The sequence below is a fragment of the Epithele typhae genome, assembly GCF_022376455.1.
Source record: "Epithele typhae strain CBS 203.58 chromosome Unknown BXZ73scaffold_67, whole genome shotgun sequence".
Taxonomy (NCBI): Eukaryota; Fungi; Basidiomycota; class Agaricomycetes; order Polyporales; family Epitheliaceae; genus Epithele; species Epithele typhae.
The window spans coordinates 187,874-204,109 of record NW_025954258.1 but is presented as its reverse complement, the minus strand read 5'-3'; the positions used below and the strand labels follow the sequence as shown (position 1 = coordinate 204,109).

Genomic DNA, 16,236 nt, shown 5'->3' with positions numbered 1-16,236 from the left:
TATGTAGGCCTCCGTTTATGTGAGGGTATGCTCACTTCGACTTGTTGCAGCTCTCTGCCTTTGTTGCGTCCCTCAGACGCGTTGCGCTCTCGGTGTTCTCCGATCGAGCGTGCCATTAGCGAAGATGGCTAGTCTCTCGACTCTCGATCCCCACCATTGATCCCTGCCATTTCCCCTCTCATTCCACTTCATGACACAATCGTATGTCCTATGTGCCCCTTCTTATGCAATGTCATCATATGCCTGCTTGACGTCGCGATACGTCGTGTGTTTTGCCTCGCTCTTGCCTGTGGCATGTGCACACCTTCATACCGTACAGAGCTTGTAGACAGCGTCACCTGCCCATGCGTGCGGTACCGGCACGTTGAACCTTGGGTTTAGAACGCACCTTCTCTTCGTGGCAATCACCCGCGCGGAACAGTTCCCACATCGTACAATTTGATGTACTGTTTCACAAAGCGCACTCGCAAGGCTGTGAAGAAAACAGGTCGGATGTGCGTAGCAGTACTAACTACAAGAGGCTCAACACAGCGTGAACCTACACGACTTCATCGTAACTGCCACCAGTGAGCTAACTAATGGGGACTATACTAACGTAGTTTTGTTGGGTGTGGCCACATAGATACGGTGGCTACACAATCGGGAGCATGCGTTCCGTCGAGCATGCTGTCATACTAGTAGGGGCTCGGTTGGCTATTGCCGATGAGGCCGAGCGCTCCTCCGATTGTGAGAAACACTTGAGGTCTACGTACGTAGCAGTCTATTCACCAGTACCAGGACAACAACAGCTGCCACGAACGGCGGAATGGAGCCTCTTGGACCCACTAGTAGCCATTAGGAGCCACCAGCCTTGATCGCAGCAGCGAGGCTGGCACTAGTAGCCACTCCAATGAATTGATAAGTATCATCAATTGAAACAGTGGGCGCGTGTCGTGTGCCTGAGCCATGACAGTGAGTTCAACGACGCGACCATCTGTCGAGGGCCACACCGCCGGGTCTCGGTGAAGCGCGCGGTGCCGATACGAAGTGCAAGAACCATAGCGGAGACGGCGAACGGCAAGCTTTCGTATGACATGGAACGTCTGAGACGCGTGATTTCCAGAGTTTCCTCCCACGACCGCGTGAATGCAGATAGATAATGTGTGAACGACGCACCGTTTTGTGGCAGCGGGCGAGTGAACCCAGAGCTTCTCTCAGCACAGTCATAAGTGGGAATCTGCTGCGACTGCTATCATGCGCCGAGGAGATGCACTGGAACGACTTCGGCGTAGTTCAACGGCATCTCCTAATCATACAATCGCGTTATTGCTGCTACATCGTCCGCAGCTCTCAAGAGACCCTAAATGCGAAATTATACCTAACACGCAACGTACGACCGCAACCCCTCAAGAAAACTCTCCGACTCCAGGACCGAAGAAGCCCTTCTCGGGGATCTCGAGGAATGGGCACCCGTTCGAGTCGCAGCCCTCGAAGGGGATGTTGTTCGAGACCCAGTCGATCGCGACGTCCGAGAACTGGAGCGCAAAGAACTGGATGATGCCCGAGATGGCGATCGCGCTGGGAGTGGCCCGTTCGGTGCTTAGCGAGAGTGGAAGAGGGGGAGAGGACGAGGGACGTACCAGGCGAGTGCGGAAGCCATAACGTAGTTGTACTTGGACCACCACGCGAGCGCGCGGCTCTTGATGTAGACCATGAAAAACCACGCGAGCGGCACGGCGGGCCAGACGTTGGACAAGTTGTAAGGAGCCCTGGGAGACTACGTCAACAACGAAGTCCTCTTAGGACAGGGAGCGCGACGCACCAGGTGAGGGCTCCCGCGAAGAACACGGGAAGGTGGAAGTAGCGCAGCATAGGGATGCGCTCCTTGAGATAGTAGACGGGGAAGGGGAGGATGAAGCCGATGAGGAAGCACCAGATCAGCGGGTTGTAGATCTGACCGGTCCCGAACATGCGCGCGGGCCCGAGCGTGCCCCACAGGACGGACGCGGTGAAGAACGTGTTCTCGCCCGGGCACGTGAAGCGGTCCCTCTGGTGCGGGTCGCAGACGTTTTCGATGCCGGTCATCTGGAAGTTGAGGATCCCGAGCGAGACGAAGGTGGAGGCGACGGTCGCGACCATCTGGCACCAGAACGTGATGCGCGGCGGGATGTGGGTGTAGTGCGCGAGCTTCAGGTCGGACGAGAAGGCGAGCGCGTGCGCGGTCGTTACGTAGCCATACGACTTGAAGAAGTTGAGCGCGGTCGCGTTGCCGGGGAACCAGAGCCCGCCGAAGAACTCAGCGATAACATTGAGCGTGACTTCGACGTTGGTGACCGCGAGGATGATTCCGGCGGGGATCATAAAGATCAACGCGAGGAAGATACCGTAGAGGACGACAGCAGGGCTCGTGTTCGTGGGGTAAGCACCGACACCGGCAGCGCCGAGGGCAACGGAAACTAGGACCACACTATAGACACTAAGTATCTTCAGCGGGTTCGAAGAGAAAGGAACATACATCGCGTAGTGCCACTCTGGGACCTCCTTGTATGAGGACATGAGACGAGCATGCACGTCATACTTGGCATCCTTGTCGAACTTCTTCCTCCTGATGAGATCCTTGAAGCCGGAGATGATTGCATCTCGATGGTACAAGTACGCGTGAGATAGCGTGGCGGAGTAGATTGCAACTAGTAAATGATGAGGATCCGAGAAAAGGAGGTTACGCAGCCGGGTACGTACAGAAGAAACCGTAAATGAGGATGTTCCCTGCGGCGAGGTAAGCAGGAGAGTACGATTCATACTTCGCGGCATCGAACAATGCCTCATCATTGATGGCCAACGAGACGTTGTACCTAGCCCCCGTGTTGTCGAAGACGCCGTTCGAGTTGATCGGGAGGTAGCCAGTGAACCAGACGTTTGACACCCAGATAGCGAGGACCTGTGCGAATGAGTCAGCGTGATAAACAGAACGCCCTGAAGAAACCTTACGATCGGCATCGTTACGAGGGCACCAAGGAAAATGTTGACCGTGGTGAAGTAGGGGCTGATAAGGGGATTCCCAATAACCGTAAGTTGGTTGTAGTCGAACGTCGGGATCGGGTTCAGCCCAAGTCCGCCGACGCTGCCGGCGACCGCCCCAAGGAGGACGTTGTTCGGCGCAATCCAAGTCATCCAGTTGAAGTAAGATAGGAAGGCCATAATGTAACTACAAGGTTGTTAGTCGTGCGAGCATCCTGACCTGCATCGAGATACGCACTTCGGGAACCAGAAGTACACGAACATGCCGGCGAAGACGTAGAGGAAGAAGCGCATGCGCGAGATCCTCCAGCCGTTCGCTACCGCGTTCACCTCCGTGTGGAACGCTTTCTGCTCTAGAGCGTTAGTAACGTGTTCAACGAAACTTCAGAGTGCACGCGCTCACATTCAACGCGATGATGGCGAGGTTCCTGGGCCAGATCGCATACACGGGATACACGAGGAAACGACGCGTTAATCCGGCAATACCATAGCCGATGAAGTTTGTGGAAAGCGCGGCTGGAAGGCATTTCAGTTCACCGCGAGCATTCGAGAAATTTCACACACTAAGAGCCTGGTACCCGAAGTTCACCGCCCAGTGCTGGTTGAAGAAGCGCGGAATGAACTGGACCCAAACGATCGATGTCGTGTACGGAGTATTGAAACCGACGTTGGCCATGATCGTGATCACCATGTGCTCCTTCATATTGAACGGTCCACTGTACGCGATACTATAAGCAAGCGTGCTCTGCAGTTGGTTCGACACTCACGGGTTAAGAGAAAGCCTCTCGCCGAAGAACGGGACGACGAAGCCCCAGTCGGGGAGAACTCTCTCCAGGAACTTTCCAGCGGGGTATGCAAGCAGCTGCGCGACGTTGGAGTCCACAGTGATGCTCGGTTGCCGGATCCCAAAGAACTGGTTGATGAACGCCCCGATGCAGACGTATACCATCCCGATGATAAAGGCGCGAATGGTGAATGACGGCATCTCCGGGTCGTCCTCTGCGGAGACCACGGCGCGGACCTCGGCGTAGGGCGAGTCCTGGCGGGCTCGCGCAGGAAAAGCGAGCAACAATCAGGGAATGTCCGCAGGCGACCGTTATCCATGACGATGGGACGTACGATGATTACGAGAGCGGCTTCGACCTTGAGCTCCTCGTACAGCCTGGCCTGCTCCACGGGGTCCGTGGCAGCAGCTTCACCGTCGAAGTACTTCTCGATGAGCTGAATGGTGTGCGTTGGGAAGTTCTGCGCATGTGTTTCAGCGGGTGGAGCAGTTTCAAGACATGAACTATGCACGCACGGGGTCTTTCCCGAAAGTATCATAGATGTACCGCAGGGCGTCGTCCACCTCTTCGCGCGACATTCCCTTCGCGTGCTGGATCGCATCCTCGATGTCAGCCGCGACTGCCTGGACCTCCTTAGCAACGACGTCCTGACAAAATGAGTGAGCGAGCTCGCACGTCCGATATGTCCTTGGTGACAAGACATACCACCGCGACGTCACCAGCGATGTACTTCTCGTCGTCCAGAGACTGGCACGATCCGGGTCCGGAGGAACGCTTCTCTTCGACAGACATATTGCAGTCCGAAGGAGGGGCGCAGAGGGGCAGGGAAGGAAGAGAGAGGACCGAGGCGACCTAGCTGGTGAAGGCTCGGTGGAAACATTCTTATAGTGTGTCTCCCAGAACCCATTAGCAAATTGAGGTTCCGCAGGCATTGAAGAAGACGCCAGCTGGGCTGCTGGAAGGGCCGATAAGTAAGGGCGCAATCGGGCTGCGGCGAGATTCTTGGTCCGTGTGCAGGGTATAGCGTGGGCGAAGCTGGCGTTCAGTACGTCCACATGGTGTGGTATGGAAGCTGAAGCTGTTGTGCCTTTGCGGGACTTGCTTCCAATATCATTCTTTCAATCGTGGAACCAAGGGGCGGATAGAGAGGTCCGCGGTGGTGTAGCGTCCAATGATAAGACTGTCTGCCGGGGGGAACCAGAGAGCGACGGTTGGATAGTTGCATCCCACCGCCGGCCGTGGCCACCATCGAGTTCGGACCTGGATGCCGGCATAGCGGCAAAAGTTCAGTCAGTCAGGAACAGTCGGAGGCAAACACCGTGAGAGTCGGTGGATGAGACGACAGACAGAGGTGATCCCACCACCTCGGGAGCCACAGCGCGTGCGAAGGCGAATACAGCACCTCATCAGACGTGGTGGAGCCTGCATTTGCGGTCCAAAGAGCTTTCCCCCGTGGGCCGATATTTGCGCTGAGCTGTGGCATGGAATTTGTGTATCTGACAGACGACCTCTCCGCAGTGTGTGAGAGGTTGGTGTGGTCACTGGGTTCAGTGTGAGACTCTCCCTGATGCGCATTGAAATTCTCATCGTATTATCACGGCACTTCCGTAGAGAGGCGAACCTTCGGGTGAAAACAGCGCGCAGACACAGTGTCGATGGTACTCATCTTGAACACTCATGGCATGAGAAAAGGTGCATACGAATTAAGTAGTGCCAAATCACTCGCCTGTTTGCTCCACAATGTGAGGCCGCGCCGGACGCGAGAGAGCGGAGACACGCCAAGACAGCGAGCGAGATTGGCGGTTGCGTCAGCGCGCGCTTAGATCGTTTGCTTTCGCGTCAGGTGATCAAATCAATACCGGGCCGGCGACAGTGTCCCCGATGACGATGGGTACAAAAACTGGAAACAAATGGCTGCAACCATATATGCATAAAAGTAGGACGTATCATACTGTACATGAGCAATTCGGACGGGATCTCTTCTGAGCAAGGCTACGATATCGATCAACTCGTTGACCAACGCGAAATGGTGTATCTCTAAGGTTCCCACATGTATGTCGGGCACAAATCATAATCTGACATCACCGTCGTTCGGGTCAGTATTTCAGAATCCCTTGTCCCAATTTCTATCTTCGGATACTGGGTACCAGTACCCGACGATAGAAGCTACCTCGCAGATGTTTCGCTCCATATTTCATGTGAAGGAAGGTCCAAGAATTGGTGTTCGGCCGAATGTGTCTAGAGCGCGGCAGGGTCGAGCACGCTGTGCAGAGCTCATAATCCGTGCCCGACGTCGGGGCGCATGGCATGAAGTCCAGTGGTGCACGATACCGCGGTGGGAACGAACTTAGAACTCACTGTCGCAGACAAGACACTTGCTGCGCAATCCGAAGATGAACCTTTCTTTGGCACCCGAACAGGTCACAACCGAAGCCGTCGTGGACGTCCACAGACGTTGACTGTGACGGGTGAGTGCTGGGCATGGTTGCTGGCGTCGCCTCCATCCAGATAGTCCCCTCCGATAGCTTCGACCAGAAGAAAGATGTGGATTTGGTTGTGTGCATCTTGCGATAGGCGTCATGTAACACGGGCCGCACGAGTCAAACCTTGGACGAAGCTGAACCCAACAGTCGAAAGGGACTCACCAGCGCAATCGGTACGTCCGAGCCATGACCCACGGGCGTTGTTCTTCTCACAGGAGGCGCACCTCATGATGTGACGAATACAAGGCTTGGCATATGCAGTCATTCATGTCATTGGACCGATACCAGGTTCGCGCTGGTGTTCCCGTGGCGTCGTACGTCCTGAGTATCGAGAGAAGGGCGTGTGAGAGAGGGGCCGGCCGCCGGATACGTAGGGAATGGTGGCGCAGTGGGTGCGCGCGCGCTTAGAGTTGTGGGAACTCTACGCTCAACCTTTTCTCGCTGACCATTTTGGGCGCGTAACTTTAGCAGAAATCACCTCCTCGCGCATGCCCACTTCGTTACTCCAGCCCGCGACAGCGTATCGCTGGCACATTCAATCTTGCGTCCGAACGCACTCAGCCGGAGGCCGTACGATGATGGCCGCCATGTCAGAAAAGGGTATTTGGCGACGATGCTATGACATATGTACGTTGCTAAAATTGCTCCAACTGGCAGTCGAATCGTTATACACACCGAATCGGACCTCGGAGAGGTCGTACGGATCAAAAAGAGGTGGTGAAATACATTAACAAGCCACAAAGACCGTCGAATACAGCACGGAGTGGCCATCTGGAGTGTCACCTAGAAAGGGAAGACGCCTGACGCGAGGTTCAATTGGGCTGTAGAGACTGCCTGCGATGCGCTGACAAAGCAGGCAAGTTATACCGCAGACGGCGCGACACCGAGACGGAATACGCACCGGAGGGAGACGCGGCTTCGAGGTAGACCTCTCTGCCGACGACTCGACAAACTCCGTTTCACCATTCTGAAGACTCGTTGTGGCAGAGCATAGAAGGAAGTGGCGGAGGCTGAACCCATGTTCAGAGGCGCGCGAGGCAACGAGCGACAGGAGACTCACAATGTATGAATAAGGTCCCCCTTTCTCCTCCTTCCTCCGAAGCCATTCATTCCGTTCATCGCTACATACGCGGACCCTCTGGCCAGCGGACCCTTCGGCTCTGCTCCATATAAACCCCACAGTTGCGAACCATATCGTCAGCAGAAGTTGACACAATGCGGTTCCACCTACGATAGTCATGTTTGACGAAGCGAAACTCGACATCCTTGAACTTCTCGAGACCCCGTATGGATTGGGGAAACCAGTAGTTGGCGTACAATCCGGCCGCTTCGTCGAGAGAGACGTCCGGTGCAGACCCGACGCGGTCAACAAAAGCACATAACCCACCCTTGGAATGATTGGTCGACAGGGCCAAAGGGGACGAGGCTTGGCGCATCGAGATTGCGGTGGGTGGAGAAGTAATGTCTCGCCGTCGTAAGGCCGGCAACTTTGTCGTTGACCCCGTATGCCTTAATGAGCAGATGTTTGACGGCTTCTGGAGAGAACAGACGACCACCGATGTATGCAGAGGAGATCCAAGACGTGAATGAAGAGATGGAGGAGTGGTAAGTGGAGGTCGTGGAGATGACGGCGAAAGCCAGGAGACGCTAGTTGAACGTTGATCAGTCGTTCAAGGGCGCCAAGAAAAACTTTGCGCGTGCAGGCAGAGGGGGCTGCGCTTTAGGAGCTCCTCCCGAGACTGTAGATGTGACACTCCACTGTTAGAAAAAAACACGTATGGTGTGCATCCCCCGACCATCTCCACTGCCTTGCCACTCTTTCATCGACATCTGCCAGTCGCCGTACAGCCGCGATCTCGACGAAGTTCAATCTTTAACCTTCGCTGTTCAATTATGCCCACAGAAAACGATCGCACCTCCAAGACAAACTAGTCCTGAGTGCGCTCGCTGCAAGGACGAAGAAGTAGGAATACCGCAAGGTCAAACCGTGATTACACCGTGCAAGACGACGACGGCGCTGGCTCTCCCGACCTTCCATGCACTGTCCAACGTCCACCAGTACTGGCCCAAGAGCCAACGCAGAGTCTCTGGGGCATACCCAATACCAGGACGGATACCAAAATCAAAAGTACAAGTGCGCCACCACAGTGAGCGCGCATACGACGCTCCCGACGGCGCCGGATATATCGCCTATGACGTTCGAGTAAGGCAAGGCAAGGCAAGGCAAGGCGCGACGAGTACCCCTCTCCCGCCAGTCATCGGAGCAACGAGGCGTTGAGGCTTGCGGGACCGTCTATCAGCGGGACCGTCCCAGTTTTCAGTGAATCGAGCACCGGGTACTAGAAGAGGGACTAAAACGCCAGGACGGATCGTTATCCGTCCTAGCGTCAGCACGCCACAAATGCTCAAGGGAGATACTCGATCTATACAGATGGGGAGCCAAGATTTCGGCGGCACGAGGGGCAAAGGAATCAGCGAGCACGCCGCACCCCATCTGTATAGAAACGAGAAGATCCTTGTGTGCGTAGCGCCTCCCTGGGTTCTGGCGTGCGTCGTGGCCCGCCACTCATGCAGCATGCGCACAGAGGGACGACGAAGACGCCAGGGCGAGTGAAGCGCGCACAACGTGCGGTGCGCGGCGTGTTCGAGAGCTCTCCAGATTGGGCGGGCGGCCGAGAGAGAAGATGACGGAATGCATACAGAACGCAACGTGCCTCGTGTAGAGATCTACTTCGAGAGATCGGGCGAGAAGCCACGACGGAGGTGGAGGATGCACGGCCCGCATCGTGTGCTTTGTTGTCCCTCCTCCGGGCCGCGCGTTGTCTATGGCGCACGGAAATTGGGAATCTGCGATCGTCAAATCGTCAGCGTGGGCTCATGCACGACGAATCGGCACAGCAAATGCGGCACCAGAGCACTGTGAGCCATACCTGCACACGATGGACGACGCGGGTACAGCGCAGGACAACGATGCCGCCTGCAGCTTGCGGACTAGCTCACCACGCTGTCCGTCCTCCGTCGCCATTCATCCGGACTCCCCGCACTTGCCCACTGTCCACGGCCTTTCATCTCCCAACGCCACCACGGGCCCAACACGCACCCACCTATACGCGCCCCCGTCCTGCGCCAGCTTCCACGACCGCGCTGCGCGCTGCACCTACGCCACACCGCGCGCGGGTCCTTGTGGATATGGCCCCAGTGCAGTATCCACGCATCGGCCGCAGAACGCTCAGGGAAGAGACGCACCGACTCACGGTTGCGGGTGCAGAGTGGGGGAGCAGGCGGCAGCAGCAGCAAGCACTTGAGCAGAGGGCACACGGATGGGGAAGGTGGCGACGGTGGGACAGAAGATGGGTGTCGGGAAGAAGAGCTTGCGCGGAGCAGAGCGTGTCCGTGCGCGCGCTCCGAGCCGTGGGAGCCAGCTTGGGGGCGGCGGGTTCGACTCCGCTGCTTGACAGACTTTGACAGAACGCCCCCAGACCAAAACAGACTCTGAGTCTCATCGACACCTCAGTGCTCACCCATCATCCCTCGTGATTGGTGGGTGCAGTTCACTCGGAGAACTTGATCGAAGTCGAGACGACCGCTGCTGTATCAAAACCGCTCCATAAAGCAACTTGTCGCATGCGCCACAGGCTCTGCGATCACAAACTCTAGTGCTCTCTAAGCGCATGCGCACCATTATTGAGCAGCAGAGACTGATTCGCGCGCACATCTCCGAGGCTGTCCTTGTCTTGTCGCACCGCCGCGCGGCTCGCCATGCCCACCCGGGCATCTCCAGCGTATGCCCACAAGCTTGGTTCGGAGCGAACATACCTGCAAGCAAGGTTTTCGCCCCACCCTGATCCATCTCCTCCTTGTGCCGTGCGCTGTTCGCAATCTAATCGCCCCGCCACCCGCGGCCTCCTCGGCGTCAAAGCACCAACCGCAACCGGCGCCGCGTTCTCGCTCAGCGCCGCGGCCACTTAACTCGAATCGACGGCTGGGTAGGAGCCTGGCCGCCGTCCTCGCACACGCTCTCGCCTCCGACGAGCCCGACGCATCTGCGTCGACGCCGGTGCGATGCGCATCGAGCCCTCCGTCGTCCGTCGTGGCGGAGGCGCGATCTCCAGTCGCGACGAGACGAGCACGCGGCGCATCGATCGCGAGCTTGGCCCCACTGACTCGGTACTCGACCTGTCCGCTGCGCGGGCGGGGCCGCTAAGGGATTCCGGGGGGTGCGTCAGTATCTAAGATGCGATGTGCGAGAGCTGATGCGACGAGAGCGAGAGACTCGAAAACAATGGGCACAAGCTTGGCATAGATACGCAACCCAGTCATTCCAGCGGGCTACACGGAAAAATCCGACTGTACCGCGTAGTTAGCGCGCACATCCTCAGACGCACAGACGCGAAACCTCACCTTTCTCGTCCGGTCAAGACTCTCCTCCTCACCGGCGCGTCTCCCATCCACAAAATCCACCCCGCTCAGCCTCACCCCCTTCCCCCTCCCCCTCCCCGCGCTCGCCTCCGAACCCATCGCGCATCCCCTCCGCCCGTACCCATACTCGCAGCAAAGTTGCCCAGCCGACCCCAACCGACTCGACCCTCCCCAATCTGACTCGCCCTCCTCCACGCCGCCCATCGACGGCGGCAGCGTGCCCGCGAACGAGCCGAGCTCGACCCTCGTCGTGAGCTGGATCGTCTCGCCCGCCGCCCCGCGCGCGAGCCGGGCGTGGTTCAGCGACCGGTGCACGAGCTCCTTCTCGGCGTTGAGCACGGCGAAAAACGAGCAGATCTCGACTGGGTGCGGGCGCGGGCGCGCACGTGGGCGTGGGGTCAGCGAGGGCGCGGGCGCGGGGGAGAAGAAGAAGAGAGGCACGCACGTTGGTTGAAGACCCAGAACACGGCGATGAACGCGTAGCTCGACGGAAGCACACTGAACTGCTCGCAGGCGATCAGCAGCCGCGGCCGGGTCAGGCCGACGGAGAAGAGGGTGGCTTACGAGGATGATGCTGCAAGTCGATAGGATGCTGTGTGCGCAGACGGTCAGCGTAGGGTCCGCGCAGAAAGGCGTGAGACGGCACGCACACGTTGAGCGAGCCCGTGCTGAGTGCAAAGACCACGATGGTCCGGATCAACAGGTCCAATCTGAGGAGCGAACGACTGTATTGAGCATCTGCAAAATGAACAAGGCGCGCGGCGCAGACCGTTTGATCCCGGTGTAGAACCGCAGGAAAGACGCAAAGACGGCAAAGGAGATCATGAAGTCGATAGCCATCTCCGCGCCGGACGCGAGGAAGAACGTCCACTAGCGATTTGTTCGAACTCTGTCAGACGACCGGCAGGATAAGGTCACAGCACGACGAACGCTCACGGTCAGGTGCGCATCTATAATTTGCCAGGAGAAATCTAAGCGGGCTCTGCGATACGTCAGCCTACGTTCCGAAGGAGATGCGGGAGACAGCTCACGAGCGGATGCTGAAGACTTGACTCGCATACAAGCACGTCAGCGCCGCATACATAGCAGTACATGATATGCATAAACCCCTGTTAGAGCGCCCCGAGCTTATGCATATTGTGAATTATGCATACGCGAATATATGCATAAACATTGGTGTATGCATACAACTGTAGAGGCGTCAATGTCCGTAAACAAAACAACGCAATGGGGAATCGAACACCCGACCCAACCAAAAGGGGGAGGTGGGAGGCAATTCTACCGCTGCGCCATGAGTCCATTAAAACTGCTGATATGTTTCTTCATATGTACCGTTATATTTTCTCAATACGTCGACTTAATGTACTCCCATCCTCCCCAGCTGACCATCCTCTCACAACTGTGGGTAATGCAAGACGCCAACTATGATCTCCCACACATGTCCAACGGATATCAGCTCACCTGTGCAGCACACAACGTATCATTTGCTTCCTGTAGAGGCGTAAGTGACTATGCCGACAACACAAGTAAGTTTATGCATACGCCCCGTTTATGCATACGATTCGTTTATGCATACAACACGTTTATGCATACGATTCGTTTATGCATAAACACGTTTATGCATACAACGCGTTCATGCATAATGCCGGTTTACGCATACAGCCCGGTTATGCATACAACGTGTTTATGCATACGACACATTTATGCATACGACGTGTTTATGCATACGACGTGTTTATGCATACGACGTGTTTATGCATGCGAGGTGTTTATACATACACCCCGTTCATGCATACGCGGTGTTTATGCATACCAACCGTCTATGCATACGCGGCGTTTATGCATACCAATGTTTATGCATAAACGGTTCATATGCATAAATGTGTCGTATACAGGTGGGGCAAGACGATACTCATGCACCTTCAACTTCAGGGCCGAGTTAAGCCGAGATAACGAGCCGGCGTAAGCAAGGGACTGGGGACATCGAGTAGAAGAGAGGCGAAGCAAGATACGACGCGTCGCAGGGAGAGCGAACACGAAGAGAGTTGGATCGCGGGAATGCATGGTGCGTGAGGAGGATGGATTAGACGAGACCGAGGAGGATGACGAGCGTGGAAAAGGCAAGATCGAGGGCGAACGGGAACGCGCGGCGCGTCCAGATGCGTTTCGTCTCCACGCGGAGGCTGCCGTATCGATCCTGGGGTGAACGCGGGCGGATCGCGATGGGCGTGCGAGGCGCGATGGACGCGCGAGGCGCGATGGACGACGTGCCCGGAGGACGCGCGCGAGGACACGATGCATAGGAGTCGGGCGGAGGCGCGCTAGCGTGTCGAGGGACGACGAGTGCATGTGAGTCGTAGACAATGGAGCAACGTTGCAAGGACGCAGGGGTCGAGGGAGAGCCCTAGCGTCGGTGCCTGGTGGACGCGTCGACAGTCATGGGTGTGAGGATGAGGCCGGACTGGGTGAGTACGTACCTCACGCTCGCCGCGCAGGCCAGGATAGCTGAGTGAGGCGGAAGGGCTGGGGACCGCGCGGAGGTATTCCTCGGGCACAGCCACCCCCACAGTGCCTGGATGACGTGCGGGTCGATCACATCCCGCTTTTCTCAGAGACGCGTCTCATCTCACGGCCCGCCCGCGCGTACTTGCAAGAGCACGAATAGTATGAAGCATTCTACGAAACAAAACATTACTACGCCCTCTACGGCCCTCTACAAAGGGCGCACCCAGTTGCGAGCGCAGATTCTGTTCCACTTCTGGAGGTTAAACCCGCCTTGGACGTTGTCCAGGCCAAGCGCCTCGATGAGTTTGCGACCCAACCTATGCGATACGGTAAGTAACAGGCGGATAGATACGAGAGGAGAAGCACTCACGCGGCCACTACGTCCGATCGGAAATCCTTCCCCTTCGCGGACCTTTTCTTGCCCTTTCCCTTGCCACCGCCGCCATGATCCTGCAACGCTCCGTCAGTTTGCCCTCACACGCGTAATAGAATGCGACTTACCGGGTGCCAGCCCCAACTCACGGTCGTCCGATGTAAGAACCTACAGCGGCCATGGGGGAACGTAAGGCTCCCGCCGTTGTTCTTCTTCACCTTGATGCGACCTCCAAGGCCGTTCTGGATGGCCTGAAGCGCACATGTTAGCGCATCGTCGTGGCAATGAAGCCGGAATACGTACCTCACATACTAGTGCGACCTCCATATCCATGTACGGACCCCGCATAATCTGATGCAAGGTCTGCGTGCGATGGTCGGAATCGTCAGAAAACGTATGTAAGTGGAACGATAAGAACACTCACGTTGCGGTGCTCGATGCTCATAGGCGGCATGGTGAGCCGACAGCGATGAGTGGGTGAGGTGCGCTGGGAGAGTGGATGTTGACGGGCCCTCGGTGTCGCACTCGCGCTCGTCATCCTCCTCGGTCTCGTCCATTCTGACCTCCTCGCGCACCTCTGTTCCCGTGATCCAACTCTCTTCGCGTTCGCTTTCCCCGCAACGCGTCATATCCCGGATTCCCCATTTCTACGCTTACACCAGCCCTCTATGTTCATTGTCGCCTTCACCGCCGTGGACTCGGCCCTGGGGTTTACGACTGTCGTCTTGCCCCACCGGTATACGCTGTGTTTACCCATATGAACCATTTATGCATACGCACCGTTTATGCATAAACGGGGCGTATGCATAAATGCGCCGTATGCATAATCACGCCGCATGCATAATCACGCCGCATGCATAAACCGGCCGTATGCATAAACCGGCCGTATGCATGAACGCGTTGTATGCATAAACGAATCGTATGCATAAACGAATCGTATGCATAAACGAATCGTATGCATAAACGAATCGTATGCATAAACGCGCTGTATGCATAAACGGGGCGTATGCATAAACCGGATGTATGTATAAACACAATAAACCGGATGTATGTATAAACACAATCTTAGACATAGGTAGGCATCCCGAGGAGAGGGCGAGTATGCAAGCAGTGTTAAGAAGTATGACTGGACTGTGATGAACGACGAGTTCAACAAAAGCCTTGTGTTTATGTCAGTATTGAAGAGAGTATATATTCTGTAAGCAACGCACAAAGAACATGGAACATTGGCGTAGTGGTCTGTTGTGTCGTACGTGTACAATGTCAAGAGGCTGCGGGTTCGATTCACGAGGCTGTCCTTTTGTTTACGGATATTGACGCTCTTACCGCTGTATGCATACTTCAATGTTTATGCATATATCTGTGTATGCATAAGGTACCGTATGCATAAACCCGGGGCGCTCTCACAGGGTTTTATGCATAACCTGTACTGAGGCGGCTCCAGCGCCGGTGGGAAACCAAACGGGCGAAGCGCACTCACAAAGGGACACTGCAGCCACCAGTAATGCCAAGACAGCACCCTAAGAGAGCCACAAGTTATACATCATCCATATCCATGGTGAAAAAACGCAGGTACGAACCGGAATTATCAAGGTGAGATATCGCCTGCGGTTGACTGGAGGCGCATGGGTCAGCGCGATACGATGACTGGGCAGATCACGAGGCTCACATTTCCAGATTCTGTAGAAGTATCCACTGCGGTGTGGTGCTCGTGTGAGCATTTAACGCTGCACAACCAACCTCGGTTGGTACTTACAACCGGACCATGCAGCTGCTGACGACCTGCGATGGAGAAGGGCGAGCATGTGAGAGGCTGGCAAGGGCATTATCGAGCAACTGCTATCGCTCACCGACGTCGTCGCACTTGCCTGGAAGGTCAACGTCAACGGCACACGTAAGCATGGACGTGGCAGGGGTTCATGGAGGGCCGCACCGCGTAAATCTTCGTGGAGCCAAAGATGGCGACAAGGTCACCCCTTCCGATGACGACGTATCTGCTCAGCAGGTAACAGCAGAGCATAACATGCGCGGTTCCCAACAACCTGGTATGGGAAAAGCGGCATAAGACTTCCTGCAGCTGCTTTGCTGCCTGCAGAAGCACAAGCTCACCATAACGCCACGACCTATAAACGCCCGTCCAACCTGACTATATGCGCACAAGAACGAACGAAGACTCACGTAGTAGACCATCCACTTCCTCAGGCTCAACCCGTCGAGCTTCCGAAAGTACCAGAACAGCTGGCCAGTCGTCGCGCCATAGAGCCTGCAATTCGCCGCGGCGTCGCGCGTCAGGAGCGTGAAGTCGCGATGGAGAAACACGTGGCGACGCACGCGAGCGAGACGCCGAGTCCGACGAGCTCGGCGCCAATCGTCGAGTCGAGGGAAGAGGGCGTCGGCAGCGAGGGCGGGTCGGACATTCGACAGGGTGTTGGGGGCGTCGCGGCGAGCGATCCTCATCCGTCCGCGACCAGCAGAGAGTGGGGGCGGGGGCTCGGGACGCGTCGGGGCGGCCGCGGCGGGATTGGATGCGGGGAGGCGGGAACAGGGCCGTCAGCCAGCTGGAGAGAGATCAGGGGCGGTTGCACAGAGGCGTAGACTTTGGGGGCAGAGAGGAAACTGGAGGCCAAAAGAGGGCGAGGCCCTGAGGGCACGACGGCAACACCTTAAAAGGAAC

The 16,236-nt window shown here is 56.5% G+C and overlaps 4 protein-coding genes across 4 annotated transcripts; all 4 read right to left on the bottom strand.

Moving 5' to 3' along the window:
* Positions 1-1,385: 1,385 nt before the first annotated feature.
* BXZ73DRAFT_53376 (OPT-domain-containing protein) lies at positions 1,386-4,574 on the bottom strand (the record flags this gene model as incomplete). Its single annotated transcript, XM_048020992.1, has 13 exons — positions 1,386-1,557; positions 1,620-1,748; positions 1,802-2,446; positions 2,495-2,666; positions 2,719-2,917; positions 2,968-3,184; positions 3,236-3,345; positions 3,401-3,513; positions 3,562-3,713; positions 3,765-4,036; positions 4,117-4,242; positions 4,298-4,429; positions 4,488-4,574. 13 exons carry the CDS (start codon positions 4,572-4,574, stop codon positions 1,386-1,388), a joined length of 2,526 nt encoding a protein of 841 aa, XP_047873621.1.
* Positions 4,575-10,214: 5,640 nt separating this feature from the next.
* Positions 10,215-11,768, bottom strand: BXZ73DRAFT_105567 (uncharacterized protein; the record flags this gene model as incomplete). The annotated part of the gene is made up of 8 exons (XM_048016309.1): positions 10,215-10,308; positions 10,866-11,046; positions 11,130-11,187; positions 11,249-11,276; positions 11,335-11,394; positions 11,454-11,554; positions 11,621-11,666; positions 11,716-11,768. 8 exons carry the CDS (start codon positions 11,766-11,768, stop codon positions 10,215-10,217), a joined length of 621 nt encoding a protein of 206 aa, XP_047873620.1.
* Positions 11,769-12,767: 999 nt separating this feature from the next.
* Positions 12,768-14,016, bottom strand: BXZ73DRAFT_105566 (uncharacterized protein; the record flags this gene model as incomplete). The annotated part of the gene is made up of 8 exons (XM_048016308.1): positions 12,768-12,881; positions 13,162-13,256; positions 13,315-13,360; positions 13,413-13,506; positions 13,560-13,639; positions 13,691-13,813; positions 13,866-13,925; positions 13,987-14,016. 8 exons carry the CDS (start codon positions 14,014-14,016, stop codon positions 12,768-12,770), a joined length of 642 nt encoding a protein of 213 aa, XP_047873619.1.
* A 1,066-nt stretch (positions 14,017-15,082) lies between these two features.
* On the bottom strand, positions 15,083-15,979 carry BXZ73DRAFT_105565 (uncharacterized protein; the record flags this gene model as incomplete). Its single annotated transcript, XM_048016307.1, has 8 exons — positions 15,083-15,177; positions 15,232-15,257; positions 15,319-15,344; positions 15,413-15,430; positions 15,496-15,604; positions 15,672-15,685; positions 15,741-15,825; positions 15,894-15,979. The coding sequence occupies 8 exons, from the start codon at positions 15,977-15,979 to the stop codon at positions 15,083-15,085; spliced, it is 459 nt and encodes a 152-aa protein (XP_047873618.1).
* Between the last annotated feature and the right edge of the window lie 257 nt (positions 15,980-16,236).